General features: G+C 46.9%; 1 protein-coding gene across 1 annotated transcript; it reads right to left on the bottom strand.

Moving 5' to 3' along the window:
• Window positions 1–20,771: 20,771 nt before the first annotated feature.
• On the bottom strand, window positions 20,772–21,272 carry LOC147965205 (uncharacterized). Its single transcript, XM_087530339.1, has one exon. It carries the CDS (start codon window positions 21,270–21,272, stop codon window positions 20,772–20,774), a length of 501 nt encoding a protein of 166 aa, XP_087386465.1.
• Window positions 21,273–22,342: the final 1,070 nt, after the last annotated feature.

Raw genomic sequence — 22,342 nt, 5'->3', positions numbered from 1 at the left:
GAAAAGGCCTCGGGTGTGTTGCAGCCCAATACCCCTCCACTTTGGCCCAAAACCCACCAAAACCCTCTCCATCATCTAGAGCGTTCGATCACGATTGCGTGGCCGAAAACCACACCCCATTTGGACTCTCTTAGCTCCCCCTATGCCTATATAAAGACCCCCTCCTCCAAATTCACGGATCCCCTCTCCAAAACCCTAAAAAAATTGCCTCACCGCCACCGGACGAATCCCGCCGCCGCCTCCGGCCAATCAGCGGGCGCCAAGTGGCACGCGCCCACTTCCCCGCCGCCGGCCCGGGAGGCCCAAACCGGGCCCCCGAGGCCCAACCGCCGCGCGCCGCCGGGGCGCCTCCCCGCGCCCTTCTTCCCCGAGCAGCCGCCACCTCCATCGCCGTCTCCGGCGACACGGCCGCCGTGGGCCGCCGCACACCGCCGCCCGTCCCGTCCTCCGTGGCCATCGCCGCCTCGCCGCCGCGGGTCTCGGCGACCGTGCCGACCCCGGCCATAGCCGGCCCGCGCCGCCCCGGCGAGCTCCACCACCGGATCCGGCCCCTCCTTCCTCAACTCCGACCTCCGGCGAGCTTCATCTCCGGCGGTGAACAGTAAATCCGGCGGGCTGCTTCAAAATCCGTGCCAAATCCAGATCTGGGAAGTGGGACGGTTGACTTTTTGCCCAAAACCCTAGTTCACGTGCTCCTATTCGTCATGCTATATCTCCGCATCCGTAGCTCCGTTTTTGGCATATAGCATATCAAAATGTTCGTATCAGAGAGTACATCATTTAATTCCATTGCATCATTTTCATTTGAGTTCATCTTGATGCCCGAAATGCTGTTAGAAGAGTGCTACTTGGGATAATTGTCAGATCTGCTACTCCATTTAGATATTTGTCATTTTTGCCATGATTATTGTGTGCATGATATGCCCATGAGCTCAACATATGTTTTGTTAAGGGTTTTGCCATCTTTCCAGAGGTGAACCCATGTATTTTTGTGATGTGTGTGGTGACTAGCACAAGCTTGCAAAGTGAGGCACTTGGTAATGCTGATTTCAGGGACTTAGCAATTCCACTATGTCCTTGATCTGTTTTTCTCATGATGCCATATGTTCATGTTGTTTCCTAGTGATCCGTGCCTCCTTTGACGATGGTCAGTAAGGATGTTTTGTTAATATTTTAGTGCTCTATCCATCCATGCCTTTGTTTGCAATTATGGAGCACCCTAGCTTGAGCCAATCGAGCTCTACTTTTGCTACTTCATGAATCTGGGCAGATTGTCTACTTGTTAGCGATTTTACCGATGATGTTGTAGTTGATCCGTGCATGCTATGCTATTGTTCTTGCCATGTCTAGCTTGCATTTTGTGTATTGATGGGTGTATGCTTAGCTTGTGATGACTTGCTCTGTAGTGAGTGCATCGAGCTCGTAAACATGACTACTTGATATCTGTTTTCAGCATGCTCCAGTTTTCACTAAGTCTGAATACTGATTATGTTTTTGCCATGTTCACATACCCGCAATTGTATTTTATGACCCCTTTTGGCTCAAGGTCACTAAGGGACTTTTGTTAAGCTCTTTGAGTAGCTCCATGCCATGCTTTACTTTTCCATATTTAGGTCCTGTAGCATGTAGTTTTGCTGCTCCGAAGAGTGCTATCTGATCTGAAATTCCAGACAAGTGTTAATTTCACTAAGTTTGAGATCTGTTTACCATATGCATTTTTCCCATGCTTGTTTTATCCTGTTAATGGATGCTTTGGCCGTAGCTCAGTGCTAGACTTTTGTTAAGCATCATGAATGCATACCTGCCATGTATTGTTTTTTCATGGTTGAGTGCTATAGCATGTTCATCTCGTTGCATTTAGATGACTACTTGCTGTAAATCGCAGACCGGCGTCATATTTGAATCGCTTTCCATTTCCAAACCGTAACTCCGATTCCGTCGTTCTTTATATCGTTTTCAAACGATTTCATCTCATCTTTCCAGTGGAACACTTGGTTTTCCAAGTTGAGGCCAGGTTCTTGCATCCCTTGTCAAATCTTGCATATGCATCCCGCATCGCATCCCGCATAGCATACCATCTTTGCATCATATTGTTGATATTTGCACGTGATTGATTGTGCTCCGTTTGCTTGTTTGTCTTGTTTGGGTAGATCTGGGAGATGAGTTCGCTAACGAGGATCCCGTTGAGTTTGCTTTCGAGGATCCAGTCAACTCTGACAACTTTGCAGGCAAGATGATCATACCCTCGAAATCACTACTATCTTTGCTTTGCTAGATGCTCGCTCTTTTGCTATGCCAATGCTACGATGCCTACCACTTGCTTGCAAGCCTCCCAAATTGCCATGTCAAACCTCTAACCCACCATGTCCTAGCAAACCGTTGATTGGCTATGTTACCGCTTTGCTCAGCCCCTCTTATAGCGTTGCTAGTTGCAGGTGAAGATTGGAGACCGCTCCTTGTTGGAACATTATTTTCTTGTTGGGATATCATTATATTGCCATGTTATCTTAATGCATCTATATACTTGGTAAAGGGTGGAAGGCTCGGCCTCTCGCCTAGTGTTTTGTTCCACTCTTGCCGCCCTAGTTTTCCGTCATATCGGTGTTATGTTCCCGGATTTTGCGTTCCTTACGCGGTTGGGTTATAATGGGAACCCCTTTATAGTTCGCCCTGATTAAAGCTTTTCCAGCAATGCCCAACCTTGGTTTTACCATTTGCCACCTAGCCTCTTTTTCCCTTGGGTTTCGGGAGCCCGAGGGTCATCTTATTTTAAACCCCCCCCCGGGCCAGTGCTCCTCTGAGTGTTGGTCCGAGCCAGGCAGCCTGCGGGGCCACCTCAGGGAAACTCGAGGGGTGGTTTTACTCGTAGCTTGACCTATCTGAGTGTGCCCTGAGAACGAGATATGTGCAGCTCGTATCGGGATTTGTCGGCACATTCGGGCGGTGTTGCTGGATTTGTTTTAACCTCTCGAAGTGTCTTGAAGAACCGAGGTACCGAGTCTGATCGGAACGTCTCGGGAGGAGGTCTATTCCTTCGTTGACCGTGAGAGCTTGTCATGGGCTAAGTTGGGACTCCCCTACAGGGATTTGAACTTTCAAAAGCCGTGCCCGCGGTTATGGGCAGATGGGAATTTGTTAATGTCCGGTTGTAGATAACTTGAACCTTAACTTAAATAAAATTGAATCAACAGTGTGAGTTACCATGATGGTCTCTTCTTGGCAGAGTCCGGGAAGTGAACACGGTGTTGGAGTAATGCTTGCGCAGGTTTGCCTCCTCTTCTCGCTCGCTCTTTGCCTCTAGTTTTCTCGCTCGCGCTTTGCCTCCTCTTCTCGCTCTCTTTTGCGAACAGGATAGCCACCATATTTGCTAGTCGCTTGCTGCAGCTCCACATATTTACCTTGCCTTACCTATAAGCTTAAATAGTCTTGATCGCGAGGGTGCGAGATTGCTGAGTCCCTGTGGCTCACAGATTACTATTACACCAGATGCAGGGCCTGATGATTCCGCTCCAGGTGACGTGCTCGAGCTCAAGTTGGAGTTCGACGAGGACTCTCAACGATACTATGTTTCCTTTCCTGATTATCAGTAGTGGTGCCCAGTTGGGGGTGATCGGGACCGTGTCGCATGTTGGGTTATCTTTTATTTTGGCGCCATAGTCGGGCCATGAGTGTTTGAATGATGTAATGTTATTTATGTACTTGATTGACGTGGCGAGTGTAAGCCAACTATGTTATCTCCCCTTTTATGATCTATATTACATGGGATGTTGTGAAGATTGCCTAACTTGCGACATATGCCTTCAATGCGATTATGCCTCTAAGTCGTGCCTCGACACGTGGGAGATATAGTCGAATCGAGGGTGTTATAGCCCACTTGTCATAGACTCAGGGGAGTCAACCTGGACTCACCCAGTCAAAGTCAACGAGTCAAACCCGCCGGCGTTTAGCCGCCGGCAAGGCCAGACGCGGCAGTGGAAGTGCATCTACGCGTTCCGGCGACCAAAAGGGCGGCGGAGAACATCTACACGTTGCTGGGAGCAAGCCGCAGCGTTTGGTGGGAGTGGGTAGAGCTGGGGTGGCCGGAAACGTCACCGGCGACGACCTTGGCAGTCGCCGGAGTTCGGGCGAGGTCAAAACTGAGGCTACAGGGCACGGCGAGGCGCGTGGAGTGGTGCTACGGGCCTCTGCGAGTGCGGTGAGTGCGTTAGTCGCAATGGTGTGGCCGGTGGGTGGCCGGAGTCACGTCGGCGACGAGCTCGGCGGCGGAGGGTGCTCGGGTGAGCGTGGTGCGGTGCACACGGTGCAGGAGGGAGTTAGTGGAGAGGGGGAGGACGGAGCTGGGCTCACGGTGATTGCATCAAGTGTCGAAGTGGGCTCAGGGAAGGCCAGAGCTGAGCGGGGCGATGATGGCGATCTCGGGGGCCGGAGTTGGAGGAGACGGGGTCAGCGGCGACTCCAGAGCGGGTGAGCGCTCGGGGCTCGGCCTGCTCGACGTAGTCGACGACGGCGGAGTTCATGGACACGGTGACGCGGCACAGGGACGTCGGCCGACGCGGTTAGCACGGTGGCGCGGGCGCGGCAGCGTCGGCCATGGTGCGGGAGAGCGAGGGAGAGGAGCTGGGGAGAGAGAGGCGTGTCTGCGAGCTCGGGGGAGAGGTGTGTGACCGAACCAGGGCAGCAGCACTGCGAGGGGAGGAAGCAGGGCGGCGGGCAGCTGCGTGGCACGCGCAGGCGCCGGCATCGAGCACCTGCCTGCCTGCCTGGCCAAGCCAAGCAGCTCGCTGCAGCGGTGGCTGGGCTGGGCCGGCAGGTGGGCTTGCCAGGTGGGCGCCAGGTAAGCCTCTGCTTGCTTTGTTTTTCTTTTTCTATTTTTTTCTAAGTTTGTGGCTTTATTAAAAATAGTTAGGCACTTACAAAAATCCTGAAAATAATCATAGGCTCTATTTAGATTATTTCCAACAGCCCACACTTATTTCCAGAATTATTTGAGCATTTAAAATATTTTATAGCATTTAAATGTCCAAATTCAAATTCATATGATTTGATTCAAAAAATCCAGAATCTCCTAGAAAAGAGTGCACCATTTTTGCCAGGGGTTTTAGCCCAATCCAGAAATGATGAACATTTTGTGAAGGGCATTTTGGGTTCATTGAAACCAATTTTAGTAAACCCTAGTTGGTTTAAGGGGGGTGTTGGGCGTTCTGTTATCCCCATTTCATCTTTCTGGGAAAAAAACATGATGCAAACACTCTAATGCATGAACTTGCTAGGGTGTGACAATATATTTCCAGTAGACACATGATATGATATGGGATCTATGATATGTTTGTTTCTAGCTTATTCTGCAAGCCAAATCCTTTGTTTGTTTTGGTTTGTGGTATTCGAGTTGCTTCGAAGTCAAGTGTTGATTCCATACATGTCCTAAGCGGTGTTCCCATATTTCTATGGGAATACTAATCCTTTTGATCATGCAGAATGGTCATGCCAATTCTTTTCCAACCGATGTGATTCTCTTCAAGTTAAGCCGACCTCTTCCATAGGATCAATTATCAGTTTCCTCCATATTGTTTGTTTCATCCGTCCAAGTTGCCTTTGTTTACCCACCCTCCCACCCTTTTTCTTCAAGGACTCAGATTTTTGAATCAAGTATCCATCTTATGGTTGTGAAGTTTCTTCATTCTTTCCTTCAATATTTTTACCCGGTGGTTCTCGTGAAGATGCTCTACAAGTTTATCATTCTTCATTCACGTATTCTTATCCGGTGGATTCAATTCAAGTTGTAGGTGTTGATCTTATCCCCTTCCTCGCTCCAAGTGTTTTCTCATGCCGGTGCACCTCTTAATCATCCACTTCCCGCTATTCAATTGTTCCGGAGTGCTGAAGATATCTCAGAAGATTCAAGTGTCCATTCTCAATTCGCTTAAGTTCTTTTGTGGATGTTATCTCATTCATGCCATTTAATTCAACCGTCGCAATCTCTCTTTTAAATCATTCAACGGTGTATCTTTTGAGTGGGCCCTAACCCACAGGTCTTTTTCCAGGATCTTACCTGACTCTTCTATTTTCCTAGTGTTACTATCAAATTCTTTTCCAAGTTTGACGTAAGAATGAATTATCATCAGTCATATGTCTTTGTCCATGATCTTTCAAATTATTTTCATTGTTGGTTCAACCTTTCTATTCTTCATTCCGGAGTGCCTCGACAATTAATGGTGGTGTTTCTCATCATCATTCTTGGATTTTCAAGACCGAAGAAGAGTTTCTCTTCAATCTTATCCTTTCTCTCGAAGATTCACGGTTCCAGCTTGATGCCACCCTCTCATATTTTTTTTCGATTGTGAGAATTCTTTTCACCCATCCGGAGCAATTAAGGAGTCTTTTCAGTTTGATTCTCTGAAGGCCATCATTTCGGTATTATTCACTCTAGCTTTCAGCTCTCGTTCTCCAAATCTTACCGGTGCATCGTTCAAATATCCTCTAATCAGTTCATGATCTCTTCGTTATCTTAAATCTAAATTCCCTCAAGTATCAACGTCGTTTTCTAATTCTTCTCGGTGAATTGTGCCTTTGCTACTTCCATTTTCAATTCTTACGGTTGTTCATTCAAGAGTTCTCTTCCTTGGTTTTCATATCAATTCATTAATTCTTTCCAATCCTACCGGTGGTTCGTTCAAGACCTTCCCAAGTTTGCGCTATACCTCTCTTTAATCCATTCAACGAGAATAAGTAGTATGCCAAATCCATTGCTTGTCATCAATTTAGATTCGTGACGGATACGCATAACGTAATTCTTACTATTGTTTCATCCAAGTGATCTAGTTTCTTCTTTCCAGAGTGTTCATCATGTCACTTTTTGCGGTTCGAGATGCTTCATCTTTTCTTTCCGGAGTTCCAAGTTTTCCGCTTTATCTCGTCGCAAAGCTCCATCCAATCATTGCAAGGCTTCAATCTTATTCTTTTCATCCTTCACTTATTTTTGACCATTCTTTTATTACCGGAGTTCTTCATGGAAGATTAACATGGTGGCTCATCAAGGATTCCTTTAATTCTTAAATTGTTCGTCAAGATTTCTCTCGAAGCTATGATCCGCCAAGCTATACTTCAAGTATTATTAATCTTGCATTCCGAAGTGCAATTCTTCCTACCTTATCTTTTGAGGTGGTGTTATGTCATTATTGACAATTTCTTCGTGTTTCATGATTGACAAGTTTCCAAGTGTGACATATCTAAATCCATCATTTTCTCTTTGCCCAAGACATCTTTTCAACCAATCAACCTCTTCATTGGAGTTATCTTGGATTATATTTCACCTAAAGCTTTCCCTAAGGATTTTTGCTAATTATGGTGCTCATAAATGACCCAAGTTCTTCATTTATCCTCCCGGTGAAATAAGTTTCTCGTCTCCTTGTTAATATCAATCCAATCTATTGTTTTCGTTAGTGGCAAAATTTCACCTCAAGATTTCGAGATGCTTTCCGTAAGCCCACAACAAGCTTACTCTTTTCGTTGTTCGTTTTCCAACAACTTCGTTCGACCCTTCTCCTACAGATGCTTTTTCAAGCTCATTTGAGATAGAAGATGTTGTTTTCTCCTCCGTTCTTTTGATTCCATTCTTACCTTAGTTCTGGAGGTAGTGTGTTGTTGATTTCATCAAGTATTCTCTCATCTTGTAAAGTTCATGTTCTATTCCTTCCATTTACAGTCGGAGTGCTGTCCAAATTATATCATTCTTATTCCTTCTTTATCTTGTTTTAACCGGAGTGTTGTGTCTATCATTCCTCTTCTAACCGGAGTCCCATCCAAGTTCTTTCTTTTTGCAAAGTTCATATTCTATACCTTCCATTTCCAACCGGAGTGTTGTCGTAATTGATCCTTGTCGTTCCTTGTACATCTCGTTTCAACCGGAGTGCTTGCATGTACTTCTTGTCCATTGCAACCCTTTTTCTTATGCCTTTCAACCTACAAGGTTCTAGTAATGTTCCGTGTTCCTCTTTTCTAACAGAGTGTTTTCTAATTTGTTCATCTTCGTTGTATTCTTTCTTTCCATTTGTTCAACCTCTCAAGGTTCTTTGGTTTCACTCGTTTGTCAAAGAAGCAACTTAGTTTTATCTCTTCTCTTCCTCTCCCGTTTCTCTCCGGTGCCATCCTAGATCTCGGGACGAGATCCTCTTGTAGTGGCGGAGTGTTGTAACGCCCCGAGACCGATGCGCCAGGTGTCTTCCAGTTATTCGATGTTGTTGCCTTGTCTTTTCTTGCGTGTTGCATCTTGCCATGTCACCATCCGCATTGCATCTGCATGTTTTTGAAACTTGCATCTGTCTGGTCTTCCCCTGTTCCTTCCGTTGTCCATTCTGAGCCCAGACACACTCGCACACGCCCGCGACATGTACGAAATATTATTGTATAAGTGGCCAGATAATGTTCTCGGAATAGGATGAAAGTTGGTGTACGGTGTTGTTATGTTGTTAGTAGGTCGCCTGCCAAGTTTCATCGCATTCGGAGTCCGTTTGACGCCCCAATGGTTAACTATAGCGGCATTATAGCTGGTCTAACGTCGGACATTTTTGGTCTCCGGAAACGGTTGCCGGGTTGCTTTCATCCTCTCTCTTCTCAGCCCAACCACACACTTGACCTCATTCGCCTAATACCACTTGATACATCTCCAATGTATCTATAATTTTTGATTGCTCCATGCTATTATATTATCTACTTTGGATGTTAATGGGCTTTATTTGACAGTTTTATGTCATTTTTGGGACTAACCTACTAACCGGAGGCCCAGCCCAAATTGTTGGTTTTTTGCCTATTTTAGGGTTTCGCGGAAAAGGAATATCAAACAGAGTCCAAACGGAATGAAACTTTCGGGAACATGGTTTTCTCAACGAACGTGATCCACGAGACTTGGAGTGTGCGTCAAGAAACAATCGAGGAGGGCACGAGGCAGGGGGCGCGCCCTCCACCCTCGTGGGCCCCTCGTTGCTCCACCGACGTACTTCTTCCTCCTATATATATCCACGTACCTCCCAAACATCCAGGAGCACCACGAAAACCTAATTCCACTGCCGCAACCTTCTGTACCCGAGAGATCCCATCTCGGGGCCTTTTCCGGAGCTCCACCGGAGGGGGCAATGATCACGGAGGGCCTCTATATCAATTCCATGGCCTCTCCGGTGATGTGTGAGTATTTTACTTTAGACCTAGGGGCCCATAGTTATTAGCTAGATGGCTTATTATCTGTCTTTGGATCTCAATACAAAGTTCTACTCGATCTTCTTGGAGATCTATTCGACGTAATCTTCTTTTGAAGTGTGTTTGTCGAGATCTGATGAATTCTGGGTTTATGATCAAGGTTATCTGTGAAAAATATTTGAATCTCCTCTGAATTATTTTATGTATGATTGGTTTATCTTTGCAAGTCTCTTCGAATTATCAGTTTGGTTTGGCCTACTAGATTGATGTTTCTTGCAATGGGAGAAGTCCTTAGCTTTGGGTTCCATCTTGCGGTGCTCGATTCCAGTGACACAAAGGGAACCGACACATACTGTATTGTTGCCATCGAGGATAAAAAGATGGGGTTTATATCATATTTCCTGAGTTTATCCCTCTACATCATGTCATCTTACCTAAATCATTACTCTATTCTTATGAACTTAATACTCTAGATGCATGCTGGATAGCAGTCAATGTGTGGAGTAATAGTAGTAGATGCAGAATCGTTTCGGTCTACTTGTCGCGGACGTGATGCATATATACATGATCATACCTAGATATTCTCATAACTATTCTCAATTCTATCAATTGCTCGACAGTAATTCGTTTACCCACCGTAATACTTATGCTCTTGAGAGAAGCCACTAGTGAAACCTATGGCCCCCGGGTCTATCTTCCATCATATTAATCTTCAAACACTTAGTTATTTCCTTTATCGTTTATTTTACTTTGCATCTTTATTTCTCCTTATCATAAAAATACCAAAAATATTATCTTATCATATCTATCAGATCTCACTCTCGTACGTGACCGTGAAGGGATTGACAACCCCTTTTATCGCGTTGGTTGCGAGGTTCTTATTTGTTTGTGTAGGTGCGTGGGACTCGAGCGTGATCAAGAGGTAGCAACACTCTTTCCTCTTCAAGGAAACTTAGGGAAATACTTACGCTACTTTGCTGCATCACCCTTTCCTCTTCAAGGGAAAACCAACGTAGTGCTCAAGAGGTAGCACCACTCTGGACAGTGCACCGACACCTCGCGTGCGCGTCCGAAACTGCCCCGAACCCGAACTGCTCACTTATCACCATTGCATCTGGATCGTCGCCCAACATCCCTAAGATATCTCCATTTTCTTTGTTTGGTCTCCCTAGCCTATTTATCCAGGACCATCCGATTTAATCGGAGGGAGCAAATACCCCCTACCTAAAATTCACTTGCTATATAAAGACCAACCCTAAAACCTAGGGACCTTGTCCCATCCACTCGTCGCCGCCGCCACTCCATCGAATCCCACTTGGGATATCCCCTCCACTCCCGATGCATCCATCCACCGAACAGCCGCCCCGATCTTCCTCGCCTGCCGTGCCCTACCAACCACTGCGCCTGTGGCCTCGCGCATGAGCCTCCCCGCTCTCCTCATCGACGAAGGAGGCGAGCTCCTCCCGAGACCAGAAGGACCGCCGCATCCCTCCTCTGTTTCCTTCTTATCCTTCTCCTTACCCCAGTTTCTCTTCTCACTCCCAACTCCCTCTCGTCTCTCTTTACAGGGATCCGCCATGGAAGACCCCGTCGCCCCGTCAAGTACCTCGCCGGAGCACCGCCGGTACCGCTCTCTCCCCTGCTTCGAACAACAGAACGCGGCACCATCCTCCCACGCGCTCGGTCTCCATCTACTTCCTTGCCCGCAGCCTCCCTGACTTGATGCTCGAACATGGCTCCGCACGCCCCTGCCCCGATAGGTAGCCGTCGTCCCGAGGTCACCCGCTCCGTCCGGCTGACAACAAGAAGTAGCTCGCCGGAGCACAAGCTCCATCGGGTCCGCCTCTCTGTGCCCATCCCTCTCCTTCTCCTATCTCTTTCCTGCCTCTATGTCACTTCCGTGAATTCATTTCCCCGCCATGGCCTTGCAGCTCCTGCCGCTGGCCTACTACTTTCTTCACCGGATACTGCCAGAACCACCGTGCTGGGCTGGATCCTCACGTCCCCGCCATTCATGTGTCGCCGGAGGTCACCTCCCTGCCAAGTTCGCTGCCGCCACTCCCGTGCTACCTCCAGGCGCTGCCCGTGGCTCCCCAGCATCAAGCAACAGCAGCTCGATCACTGCCTGTTGACAAGTGTCACGCATGCGTAGCCCTCTACAGCCGCCGCTTGGGCCACAGCCTGCATCCGACCCGTGTGGCCTCTGGTGAGCTGCCCCCACCTATCCATCGCACTGGGCGCATTATACTATTCTGCGCCTGTGCTGCTATTCATATTCGGCCCGTGTCATGTTTTTTTCCAGTTCTGTGATTTAGTTATTTATCCAGTGAGCTGCTGTTTTACAGAAAACACCATAGTCTTCATGCATGTAATAACTCACAAACCATGCATCTCTATGTAGATGAATTATATATGTAAAGTGCTTAGAATTTTCTGTAGATTAATAATTGTCAACTTTCATGCATGTTTAAAATGTTTAAACTTTTTGCTTGTTTAATTTGCTAAAATGCCATGTTAAAATGCTTTATTTCATTACTAATTAACCGTAACTCGGTTTGTAATAAAATTTATATGTAAATGGGGTGGAAAAATGCATAGATTAACATGGTGCACTCTATTTTCCTGGTTGACAACTCTAAAATATGGTTTAGGGCAGAACAGTACCAATTCCAGAATATGCATATGAGGATTTTCCGGATTTGTTGTTTGTGGTTCCGGCCTCATTTAAACTTGCCTAGATAGGTAGTTTTCATATGCTTCACCCCTTGTCATGTTTAATAACATTTAGTATTGTTGGGTACATAAACGAGAGAGAACTAAATAATTGATGTGGTGTTTCTCCAATATGCAACCCGTTGCATATTGAGCTCCACTTAATTTGTACTATTGTGTGTGCACTTTGCCATGTCATGCCTCATTAAACTGGACATGCATCATACTTGGTTGTGCATCATGCCATGTTTATGTGATAGTTGTTTACTATGTTGCTTGCTTCTTTCTGGGTTGCTTCTCTCGTTAGCTTCGGTTTCGGTCCGAAGTTGTGAGGATTCGTTCGACTATGTCCGTTTGTCTTCTTCATGGACTCGTACACTAACAAGGATCAAGCTTTCGACAACTCTGAGTACTTTGCAGGCAAGATGACCATACCCTCGAAATCACTTCCATTTTTGCTTGCTAGTTGTTCGCTCTATCGTTATGTCACGCTACCTACCACTTGTTTATCATGCCTCCCATATTGCCATGTCAAGCCTCTAACCCACCTTCCTAGCAAATCGTTGTTTGGCTATGTTACCGCTTTTGCTCAGCCCCTCTTATAGTGTTGCTAGTCGCAGGTGATGCTGAAGTTTGTTCCATGTTGGAACATGGATATGTTGGGATATCATATTATCTCTTATTTTAATTAACGCATCTATATACTTGGTAAAGGGTGGAAGGCTCGGTCTTATGCCTGGTGTCTTGTTCCACTCTTGCCGCCCTAGTTTCCGTCATACCAGTGTTATGTTCCTTGATTATGTGTTCCTTACGTGGTTGGGTGTTATAAGAACCCCTTGACAGTTTGCTGAATAAATCTCCTCCAGCAAGGCCCAACCTTGGTTTTACATTTGCCACCTAAGCCTTTTCCCTTGGGTTCCGTGGACTCAAGGGTCATCTTTATTTTAAACCCCCGGGCCAGTGCTCCTCTGAGTGTTGGTCCAACCTGTCAACCGCCGGTGGCCACCAGGGGCAACTCTGGGCTAGCCTACGGGAAGTTTGGACAATCCGGATTGCCCTAAGAATGAGATATGTGCAGCTCCTATCGGGATTTGTTGGCATAGTTGGGCGGCTTTGTTGGTCTTGTTTTACCATTGTCAAAATGTCTTGTAACCGGGATTCCGAGACTGATCTGTTCTTTTCGGGAGAAGGAATATCCTTCGTTGATTGTGAGAGCTTGTGATGGGCTAAGTTGGGACACCCCTTTAGGGAATAAACTTTCGAGAGCCGTGCCCGTGGTTATGTGGTAGATTGGAATTTGTTAATATCCAGTTGTAGATAAGTTGATACTTGACTGAATTAAAATGAATCAACCGCGTGTGTAGCCATGATGGTCTCTTTCCGGCGGAGTCCGGGAAGTGAACACAGTCTTGTGTTATGCTTAAATATAAGGAGTTTCAGGATCACTTATTGATCACTTCTAGCTTTTCGACCCTGCATTGCTTCTCTTCTCGCTCTTATTTGCGTATGTTTGCCATCATATATGCTTAGTGCTTGCTGCAGCTCCACCTCACTAGCTTCTCCTACCCATAAGCTTAAATAGTCTTGATCTTGCGGGTGTGAGATTGCTGAGTCCTCGTGACTCACAATACTTCCAAACAGTTGCAGGTGCCGACGATACCAGTGCAGGTGATGTGTAACACCCACAATGTGGCTATATCTCCCACGTGTCACGGCATGACTTAGAGGCATAGCCGCATGGCAGGTTTGTCGCGAGAGGGGTAATCTTCACACATCCCATGTACTGAATAAGAAACGGATAAAGAGTTGGCTTACAATCGCCACTTCACACAATACATAAATAAACCATACATCATCCAAGGTACAAACAAAGGTCCGACTATGGAACCAAAATAAAGGAAGACAACCCCAAATGCTAGATCCTCGATCATTCCAACTGGGCTCCTCTACTGATCATCCGGAAAAGAAACATAGTAATGTCCTGAATCCTCGTCGAACTGCCCTTGAGTTCGGTATCGTCACCCGCACTGGTATCCTCGGCACCTGCAACTGTTTGGAAGTATCTGTGAGTCACGAGGACTCAACAATCTCACACCCACGAGATCAAGACTATTTAAGCTTATGGGTAGGAAAGGGGTAGTAAGGTGGAGCTGCAGCAAGCACTAGCATATATGGTGGCTAACATACGCAAATGAGGGCGATAAGAGAAGCAACGCAATGGTTGAGAAGCTAGAAGTGATCCTGAAACTACTTGCCTTCAAACATAACACAAGACCATGTTCTCTTCCCGAACTCCGCCGAAAAGAGACCATCACGGCTACACACGTGGTTGATTCATTTTAATTAAGTTAAGTGTCAAGTTCTCTACAACCAGATATTAACAAATTCCCATCTGCCACATAACCGCGGGCACGGCTCTCGAAAGTTTATACCCTGCAGGGGTGTCCCAACTTATCCCATCACAAGATCTCATGGTCAACGAAGGGTATTCCTTCTCCCAAGAAGACCAGATCAGTCTCGGAATCCCGGTTACAAGACATTTCGACAATGGTAAAACAAGACCAGCAAAGCCGCCCGACTGTGCCGATAAATCCTGATAGGAGTTGCAGATATCTCGTTCTCAGGGCACACCGGATTGTCCAAACTTCCGGTAGGCCAGCCCAGAGTTGCCCCTGGTGGCCACCGGCGGTTGACAGGTTGGACCAACACTCAGAGGAGCACTGGCCCGGGGGTTTAAAATAAAGATGACCCTTGAGTCTGTGGAATCCAAGGGAAAAGGCTTAATTAGGTGGCAAATGTTAAAACCAAGGTTGGGCCTTTCTGGAGGAGTTCTATTCAAAGCGAACTGTCAAAGGGGTTCCCATAACACCCAACCGCGTAAGGAACGCAAAATCAAGGAACATAACACGGGTATGACGGAAACTAGGGCGGAAAGAGTGGAACAAAACACCAGGCATAAGGTCGAGCCTTCCACCCTTTACCAAGTATATAGATGCGTTAAAGTAAATAAGATATAATAATGATATCCCAACATATCCATGTTCCAACATGGAACAAACTTCAACTTCACCTTCAACTAGCAACGCTATGAGAGGGGCTGAGCAAAAGTGGTAACATAGCCAAACAACGGTTTGCTAGGAAGGAGGGTTAGAGGCTTGACATGGAAATATGAGAGGCATGATATAAAAAGTGGTAGGTAGCGCGACATAACGATAGAGCGAAACAACTAGCAAGCAAAGATAGAAGTGATTTTGAGGGTATGGTCATCTTGCCTGCAAAGTACTCAGAGTTGTCGAAAGCTTGATCCTTGTTAGTGTACTCAACAGGTTCCTCGTACACGTACTCTTCTCCCAGCTCTACCAAAAGCAAGAACACAAGCAATGGAACCACGATCAATCACGGTGCAATGCACAAGCAACATGATGTAATACATGGCATGATATGCAAGTCATGATATGCAATGCATATGCGTGCTCCGGAAGGTAAAGAATGATTAAGGCATCAACTTGTTAAACCAAGTGTGCCGCTGGAAAGATGAGATGATTTCGGTAGAAATCGATATAAAGATCACCGGAAACGGATGCACGGTTTGCAAATGGCAAGCAAAACGAGAATGACACAATTCTGCGATTAACAGCACGATGCCACCTAGAAAGGAACAAGAAACTAAGCTATTGCACTCCAACATAACAACAAATCATATGGCAGAGACGTACAAGATATGATTGACAAAACATGAACAATGAGATACGGCTAAAACACACTAGAACAGGTTCAAACAAGCATGACAAAAGTGCAAAAGATATCAGCTTCACAGACTTAGTGAAAATACTAACATGTCAAAAACAACATCAGGAAGCACTATTTAGAGCAAGCAAACAACATGCTACACGAACATATCATAGCAAACCAAGGCATGGCATGATTATACTAAAAGCATAGATCAAAAGTCCCTTACTGATCATGAGCCAAAAAGGCACAGAAGATATGATGGCACCCATGTAAACATAGCATGATTTATTAACAGTTTCATACTTACGATAGCAACTTTGCGAGCTCATGCCACTCACCACAAAGCATTGCATGACAACATAAGCATACCAATTGCAAGATGACATGTTCATGAAGCTAACTATGGTAAGAGAAAGTTCATAGGATGCATGGATCACTAGCAACAACCATGGCAATATTGATTAACATGTTAACATTCTGCGAGGAACATTTTATAGCAAACGTAGAGCAAGAAAATGACATGCTAGAGATCTCCATAATTTCAAATAGGGGCATGGATGGAGAGATCATAACCACATGTTCAAAACATCCTTAATTAAGCATCTCAAAATAAGCATTGATCTCACTGTAGCATCATGTTTACATGGCATCAAAATAACAGCAGGAAAAGGAATTAGCAAAATCCTAAGTCCCTGAAAATAGCAACATTGTGAAGCCTAGTTTGCATGTTTGTTATAATCACCACACGTTCAAAACATCCTTACTAAAGTATCTCAAAATAAGCAAGGATCTCACTGTAGCATCAAGTTTACATGGCATCAAAATAGCAGCAGGAAAAGGACTTACAAAATCCTATGTCCCTGAAAACAGCAACATTGTGAAGCCTAGTTTGCCTGCTTGTTCTAATCACCACAATGATAAAAAAATACAAGATCAATACCCCTTTAAATGTGGCATGTGGTAGTTCAAAACACATGTAGACCTCAAGCTCATATGATGCACACATCAAATGCAACAAAAATGACAAAACCTCATGATCTGATAAGTAACAACACTTAAAATTTTATAGCACTCTTGCATCAATGAAAAAGGCAGCATAATGGGCAGTATCATGCACGGAAATTCTACTAGCGTGAAGAGATCAACGAGACGAACAATTTGATATATCATATTGATAAGCACATTTCATACACATAATTTTGCACTCAAATATACCATATATTGTGATCTGACCATCAATCCTTGCTATGAACTGTTGCATATGTGAACGAAAATCATTTACTTGTGACTCGTTGCTTTTGCAGAAAAGTGCGATAAGGCACTATAATCGTCAAGATTCCATCCATGTGAATATCGAGATGAGCATATGAAATAAGAGAAGGAAGAGGGACTTGAGTGTGATAAATGTTAAAGCTTCAAGGGTCTGCCTAAAGAAGGGCAGGATCAACTTGTGTAGGAGGAAGATAAGTAGAAGGGCCAAAGAGCAAAGTGGCAGATCAGAGAAGGGGATCAAATCCCTAGCCGCCTCCTTCGATCCCCCTCAGGCCTGGCATTTCCATTCCCCTCACCCCACCTTCTCCACCACCGGCCGCGGCCGCGGCCAGGCCGGCGCGGCGGAACGCCACCCAGCCACCCATCCTCGCCATCTCCATCACCCGCCGCTGCACCATCCACCATCATCCATCCACATCGCCGACACCAGCGCTGCATCACCATCACCATCTCCAGTGCCACCCACCAGCACCGCCACTCGCGCGACCCGCCAGACGGGCGTCTAGTCCCTCGCGCTACTTCCCCCTCGTCCCTACTGCTGCTGCTCTGCTTCCTCTGCTCCCCTTCTTCTTCTCTGAATCCTTCACATCCTGCCTGCTGCTCCTCCTTCTTCTCCAACTTGCTGCTGCTCTCTCTCCAGCTCCCCTTGCTGCTTCTCTGAACCTGCTGTCGCCTCTGCTTCTTCACTAATCTTCCTGTTGCTGCTCCCTAGTCCATCTCTCTCTGCTTCTCGTTGCTTCCCCCTTCTCTGAAGCCACAAATCTTGCTGCTGCACTTCTCTGAATCCGAATCTTGTTGCTCTCTCTCTATGATCTCAACTTATTGCAAACTTTAGAAGTGTAATGTTCAGAACTGTGTAATGTTTTGGGTTGTGTAATATTCAGATTTGACTAGTGCAAGCAACTTGTTATTTGTTCGGTTTGGTACTGGTAAAATATATTGTTAATTTGGGAGATATTTGTTCTATTAGAAATTGCTTCGGTGTATTAATATTCTCCTAGCATATGAATGTATTCACCCCTGTGTGTTTGTTCTCCCTGTATTAGTTAATTTCTACTAGTAACTTTTAGTTCTTAATTACTGTTGTGTTGATCTATGGGTACTAGTCTTGTGGTTTGTATAATCTCGTTCATTTATGTGTTGTCACTCGTGTACTGCTCTTATTTCGAAGAAAGTTGTTCAGTTTTGTAGTATATGATTTAGCTCCAGTACTTGTGTTATAAAGGACTGTGATATAAATGCATCTTCCTTTTCTTATATATGTCTGCTAGATATATTTCTGATCATCTCTTGTTACTTTGTTTCTGTCGATGCTGATGTCCTGTGTCAGTATTTAGTTTCTAAAATGAGATGAAAATACTAAAAAGAGAAAGTGAACATAATCTTCATCTCCCTTTGCCTCTGTGTCATTCCCTTTGTTGATGATCCTTGTTGGTGTTAGTATTATTTTCTATTTTCATCACTCAAATCGTGTGACATAGATTTAGCCGAGCATAGTTGCCGTCTCCTAGTCCCTGTGGAGAACACAACATCCGTAGTTTTGGTGTAGAAACCCCACTATACTCACAATCAATCAACAAGGATCATCAACAAAGGGAATTCTACTGGCGTGAAGAGCTCAACGAGACGAACAATTTGATATATCATATGCAAGATTTGGAGCCACGGTCAGCGAGATATGATGCAAAGAACATGGCATTAAAATGTTAGGGATTTTGGGACTTAGAAGAAATTCATCACCTCCTAGAAAATAGATCTAGGGTTTGGCGCATGGGAACTGTTGGGGATATAACTACCAGGTATGACCCGCCCAGGAGGGGCTGGGTCAATCACCATGGTGGGTTACTTAAAAGAATCCCGACGAGTATACAGGGCGACGGTTCATGACAAAGCTTGTAGTAGGCCCAAGCCCAGAGGAGGCTTAAGGCCAATGAGTATAAACCGCCATGTATGATAAGACTTGTAAAGTAAGGCATGTGAAAGACGTCACCAAGCCGGACACGTTGTATGAGCCGACCGGGACTCTGTAGGCCTTAGGGCGTCAACCCATGTATATAAGCGGACGACCCAGCGGCGGCTTAGGGAAAGAGACAACAGATTGAGAGCCAAGCTAGTGTATTTTTCTCCTTGGCCATCAAAACCTAGCAATACCACAACAACTGGACTAGGCTTTACCTTCACCGCAAGGAGCTGAACCAGTATAAACCTCTCGTGTCCTTTGTCCCGATTAACCCCTTTAAGCTTCCTAGTTGCGATGGCTCCACGACTTAGTCCTTTCACTAGGACATCTGCCGTGACAATTCCACGACAGGAATCGAGGAGGCCAGATCGGGTTGCGAGAGCTGCGGCGAGGAACTCGGACGGGCGGTGGCCGGAGTTGAAGGGCGGCGTCCTGGCAACGAGGAAGAGGCGGCGGGGTCCAGCATCGGCGGTGGTGCGCGAGGTGACGGTGCGATGGTGCGCGAGGCGGCGGGGCGATGTCGGATTCGAGGCGCTCCAGCAAGCTCCCGAGCGGCGGAGGGCAGCGTGGAGCTCAGGCGATGGGCCGGGAGGGCCGCGGTTGGGCCCCGGCGGGCTCACGCGGTTGGCGGCGAAGTGGGGCGCGGCCCAGGCTGAGGTGGCGATGCCCGAGTGGCTGAGGCGGCGGGTAAGCAGACGCGGCGGTCTCCGGTTAGCCGGAGCGACGCGTCTAGCAGACACGTCCGGCAGCGCGAGGGGAGGTTAGCTAGGGTTTCATCCGCGCGAGAATTCGGGGAGGGGCACCTATTTGTAGATAGAAGGATGTAGGAGTGTCCAAATGAGGTGTGGTTTTCGCCCACACAATCGTGATCTGACGACGGAGGCCATGGAGATGGTTTAGATGGATTATTGGGCCGTTTTGGAGGGGTGTTGGGCTGCAACAAACAAAAGGCCTTTGTGGTTACCCAGTTAACCGTTGGAGCATCAAACGGCCTCCAAATGGAACGAAATTTGACAGGCGGTCTACCGGTGGTGTACCAACGCCACTTGACAAATCTCGGTCCATTCTGAGAACGTTTAACACCCGCTCACAAAAATATATAAGAGAGGTGCACCGGTGCACGTGGGAGTGTCGGATTGCAAAACGGACAACGGAGAAATGCTCGGTTGCATGAGATGAACATGAATGCAAATGCGATGCACATGATGACACGATATGAAATGCATGACATGAACAAAATGCAAAACAAAGACAAAAACCCAACGATGAAGGGAATCTCATAACTTAAAGCCGAAAATGGCAAGACTCGGAGTTACAAGTATGGCAAGTTACATCCGGGGTGTTACATGATGCTACCGAACTCAAGTGGGAGTTCGATGAGGATCTGGGTCGTTACTACATTTCGTTTCCTGATGATCAGTAGTGGAGCCCAGTTGGGACGATCGGGGATCTAGCATTTGGGGTTTATCTTCCTTTTCTGTTGGATTTGGCTGTAGTCGGTCTTTGAGTGTATTTGGATGATGTATGAATTATTTATGTATTGTGTGAAGTGATGATTGTAAGCCAACTCTATATCCCTTTCTTATTCAATACATGGGATTGTGTGAAGATTACCCCTCTTGCGACAAAACTACCATGCGGCTATGCCTCTAAGTCGTGCCCCGACACCTGGGAGATATAGCCGCATTGTGGGTGTTACACCCCGTGAGGCCCGTGGGTGACACTCAGGAGACTCCAGGGCGTGTACAGCCCCACTCATTATTACGTGAGAGTGTCACGAGCGGAGACCTTCACAGGCACGGGGCCTTCCTTCATGGGTAAACAATCCAGAGGTGTTGGATGTTCCAGGCGTTCTGGATGGGATCCCGTCCTGCGTCTCCAGGCACGCGGTGCCAGGCCTGAAGACTCAGGCGATCCTAAATGGGCCCTCCCACATGGGTGAGAGCTTATGCAGCCCCTCCATGGAGAGCACCCACCTCAGGACAAGATCACCCTCCTCGAGCGTCCTAGAGCGGAACCTGTGGCAGTGGTACCGCTGAAGTGCCTGCTGGTACCTCACTACTCGGAGCGAGGCTTGGGGACATCGTTCCTCCCCCAGGATGATGTCCATCCCCCGCGAGGTGTCCTGGAGTGCCTCGTTGAATGAAAAGACCCGCATGGAGCTCTGCCTGACCTCGTGTGGGAGAACCCCTGCGGCTCCGTAGACGAGGAAGAATGGAGTTTTGCCCATTGGGTTGGTCGCGGTGGTGTGGATGGACCACGGCATGGACTGGAGCTCGTCCATCCATCCCCTGCAGCAGGCCTTGGGCTTCTTCTTGAAGGTTCTTGCTTTGAGGACACTTAGGACCTCCGCATTGGCGCACTCGTCTTGGCCGTTGCTCCTGGGGTGCACCACTGAGGTGTACATATCTGCATTCCAAGGTTAGCACAATATGTTTTGAAAAGGTTGCTAGTGAACTGCGAGCCATTCTCGGTGATGATGCGATTAGGGACCCCGAACCGGCTCACGAGGCCCTTGATGAACTTGACTACCGAGCCGACTGGGATGGTGCGGATGGCCTCCACCTCTGCCCACTTGGTGAACTTGTCGATGGCGATGTAGAGGTAGCGGTAGCCCCTGGGCGCTTGAGGGAACGGGCCCAAGATGTCCAGCCCCAGACCGCAAACGGCCACGAGAGTGAGATGGTGTGGAGACCCTGAGCGGGCTAGTGGATCTGCTTTGCATGGAATTGGCATGCTTCACAGGATCTCACCAGCTGCGTGGCATCATTGAGCGCCGCGTGCCAGTACAATCCACTTAGGAATGCCTTGCCCACAAGGGTGCGCGATGAAGAGTGATGCCCGCAGTCCCTGCCATGTATGTCAGCCAGCAGCTCGTGCCCTTGCTCCCTGGAGATACACCACAAAGAGACGTCGTCTGGCCGCTTTCGATAAAGCTCACCCTCCTGAATGCAGTAGGCAGTGGCCTGGCGAGCCACGCGCTCCGCACCTTCCTCCTTCTTCGGCAGGGTCCCCTGAAGCAGGTATGCCTTGAACTCCTCGGTCTAGCACCCCTCCCGAGGCTCAAGCGCGAGGAGTAGACGTGCTCCCGAGGTCGGGTGATGACCTACAAGTATAGGGCATCGCAACAGTTTTTGAGGGTAAAGTATTCAACCCAAATTTATTGATTCGACACAAGGGGAGCCAAAGAATATTATCAAGTATTAACAGTTGAGTTGTCAATTCAACTGCACCTGCAAGACTTAATATCTGCAGCAAAGTATTTAGTAGCAAAGTAATATGGAAGTAATGGTAACGTTGGCAAAAGTAACAGTAGTAGTTTTGTAGCGATTGTAACAGTAGCAACGGAAAAGTAACTAAGCAAAGATCAATATATGAAAAGCTTGTAGGCAATGGATCAGTGATGGATAATTATGTCGGATGCGATTCCTGATGTAATAGTTATAACATAGGGTCACACAGAACTAGCTCCAGTTA

The sequence above is a fragment of the Triticum urartu genome, chromosome 6A (genome assembly GCF_056163025.1).
Source record: "Triticum urartu cultivar PI428250 chromosome 6A, HENAU_Tu73, whole genome shotgun sequence".
Taxonomy (NCBI): domain Eukaryota; kingdom Viridiplantae; phylum Streptophyta; class Magnoliopsida; order Poales; family Poaceae; genus Triticum; species Triticum urartu.
This window is presented reverse-complemented; position numbering and strand designations above follow the sequence as displayed.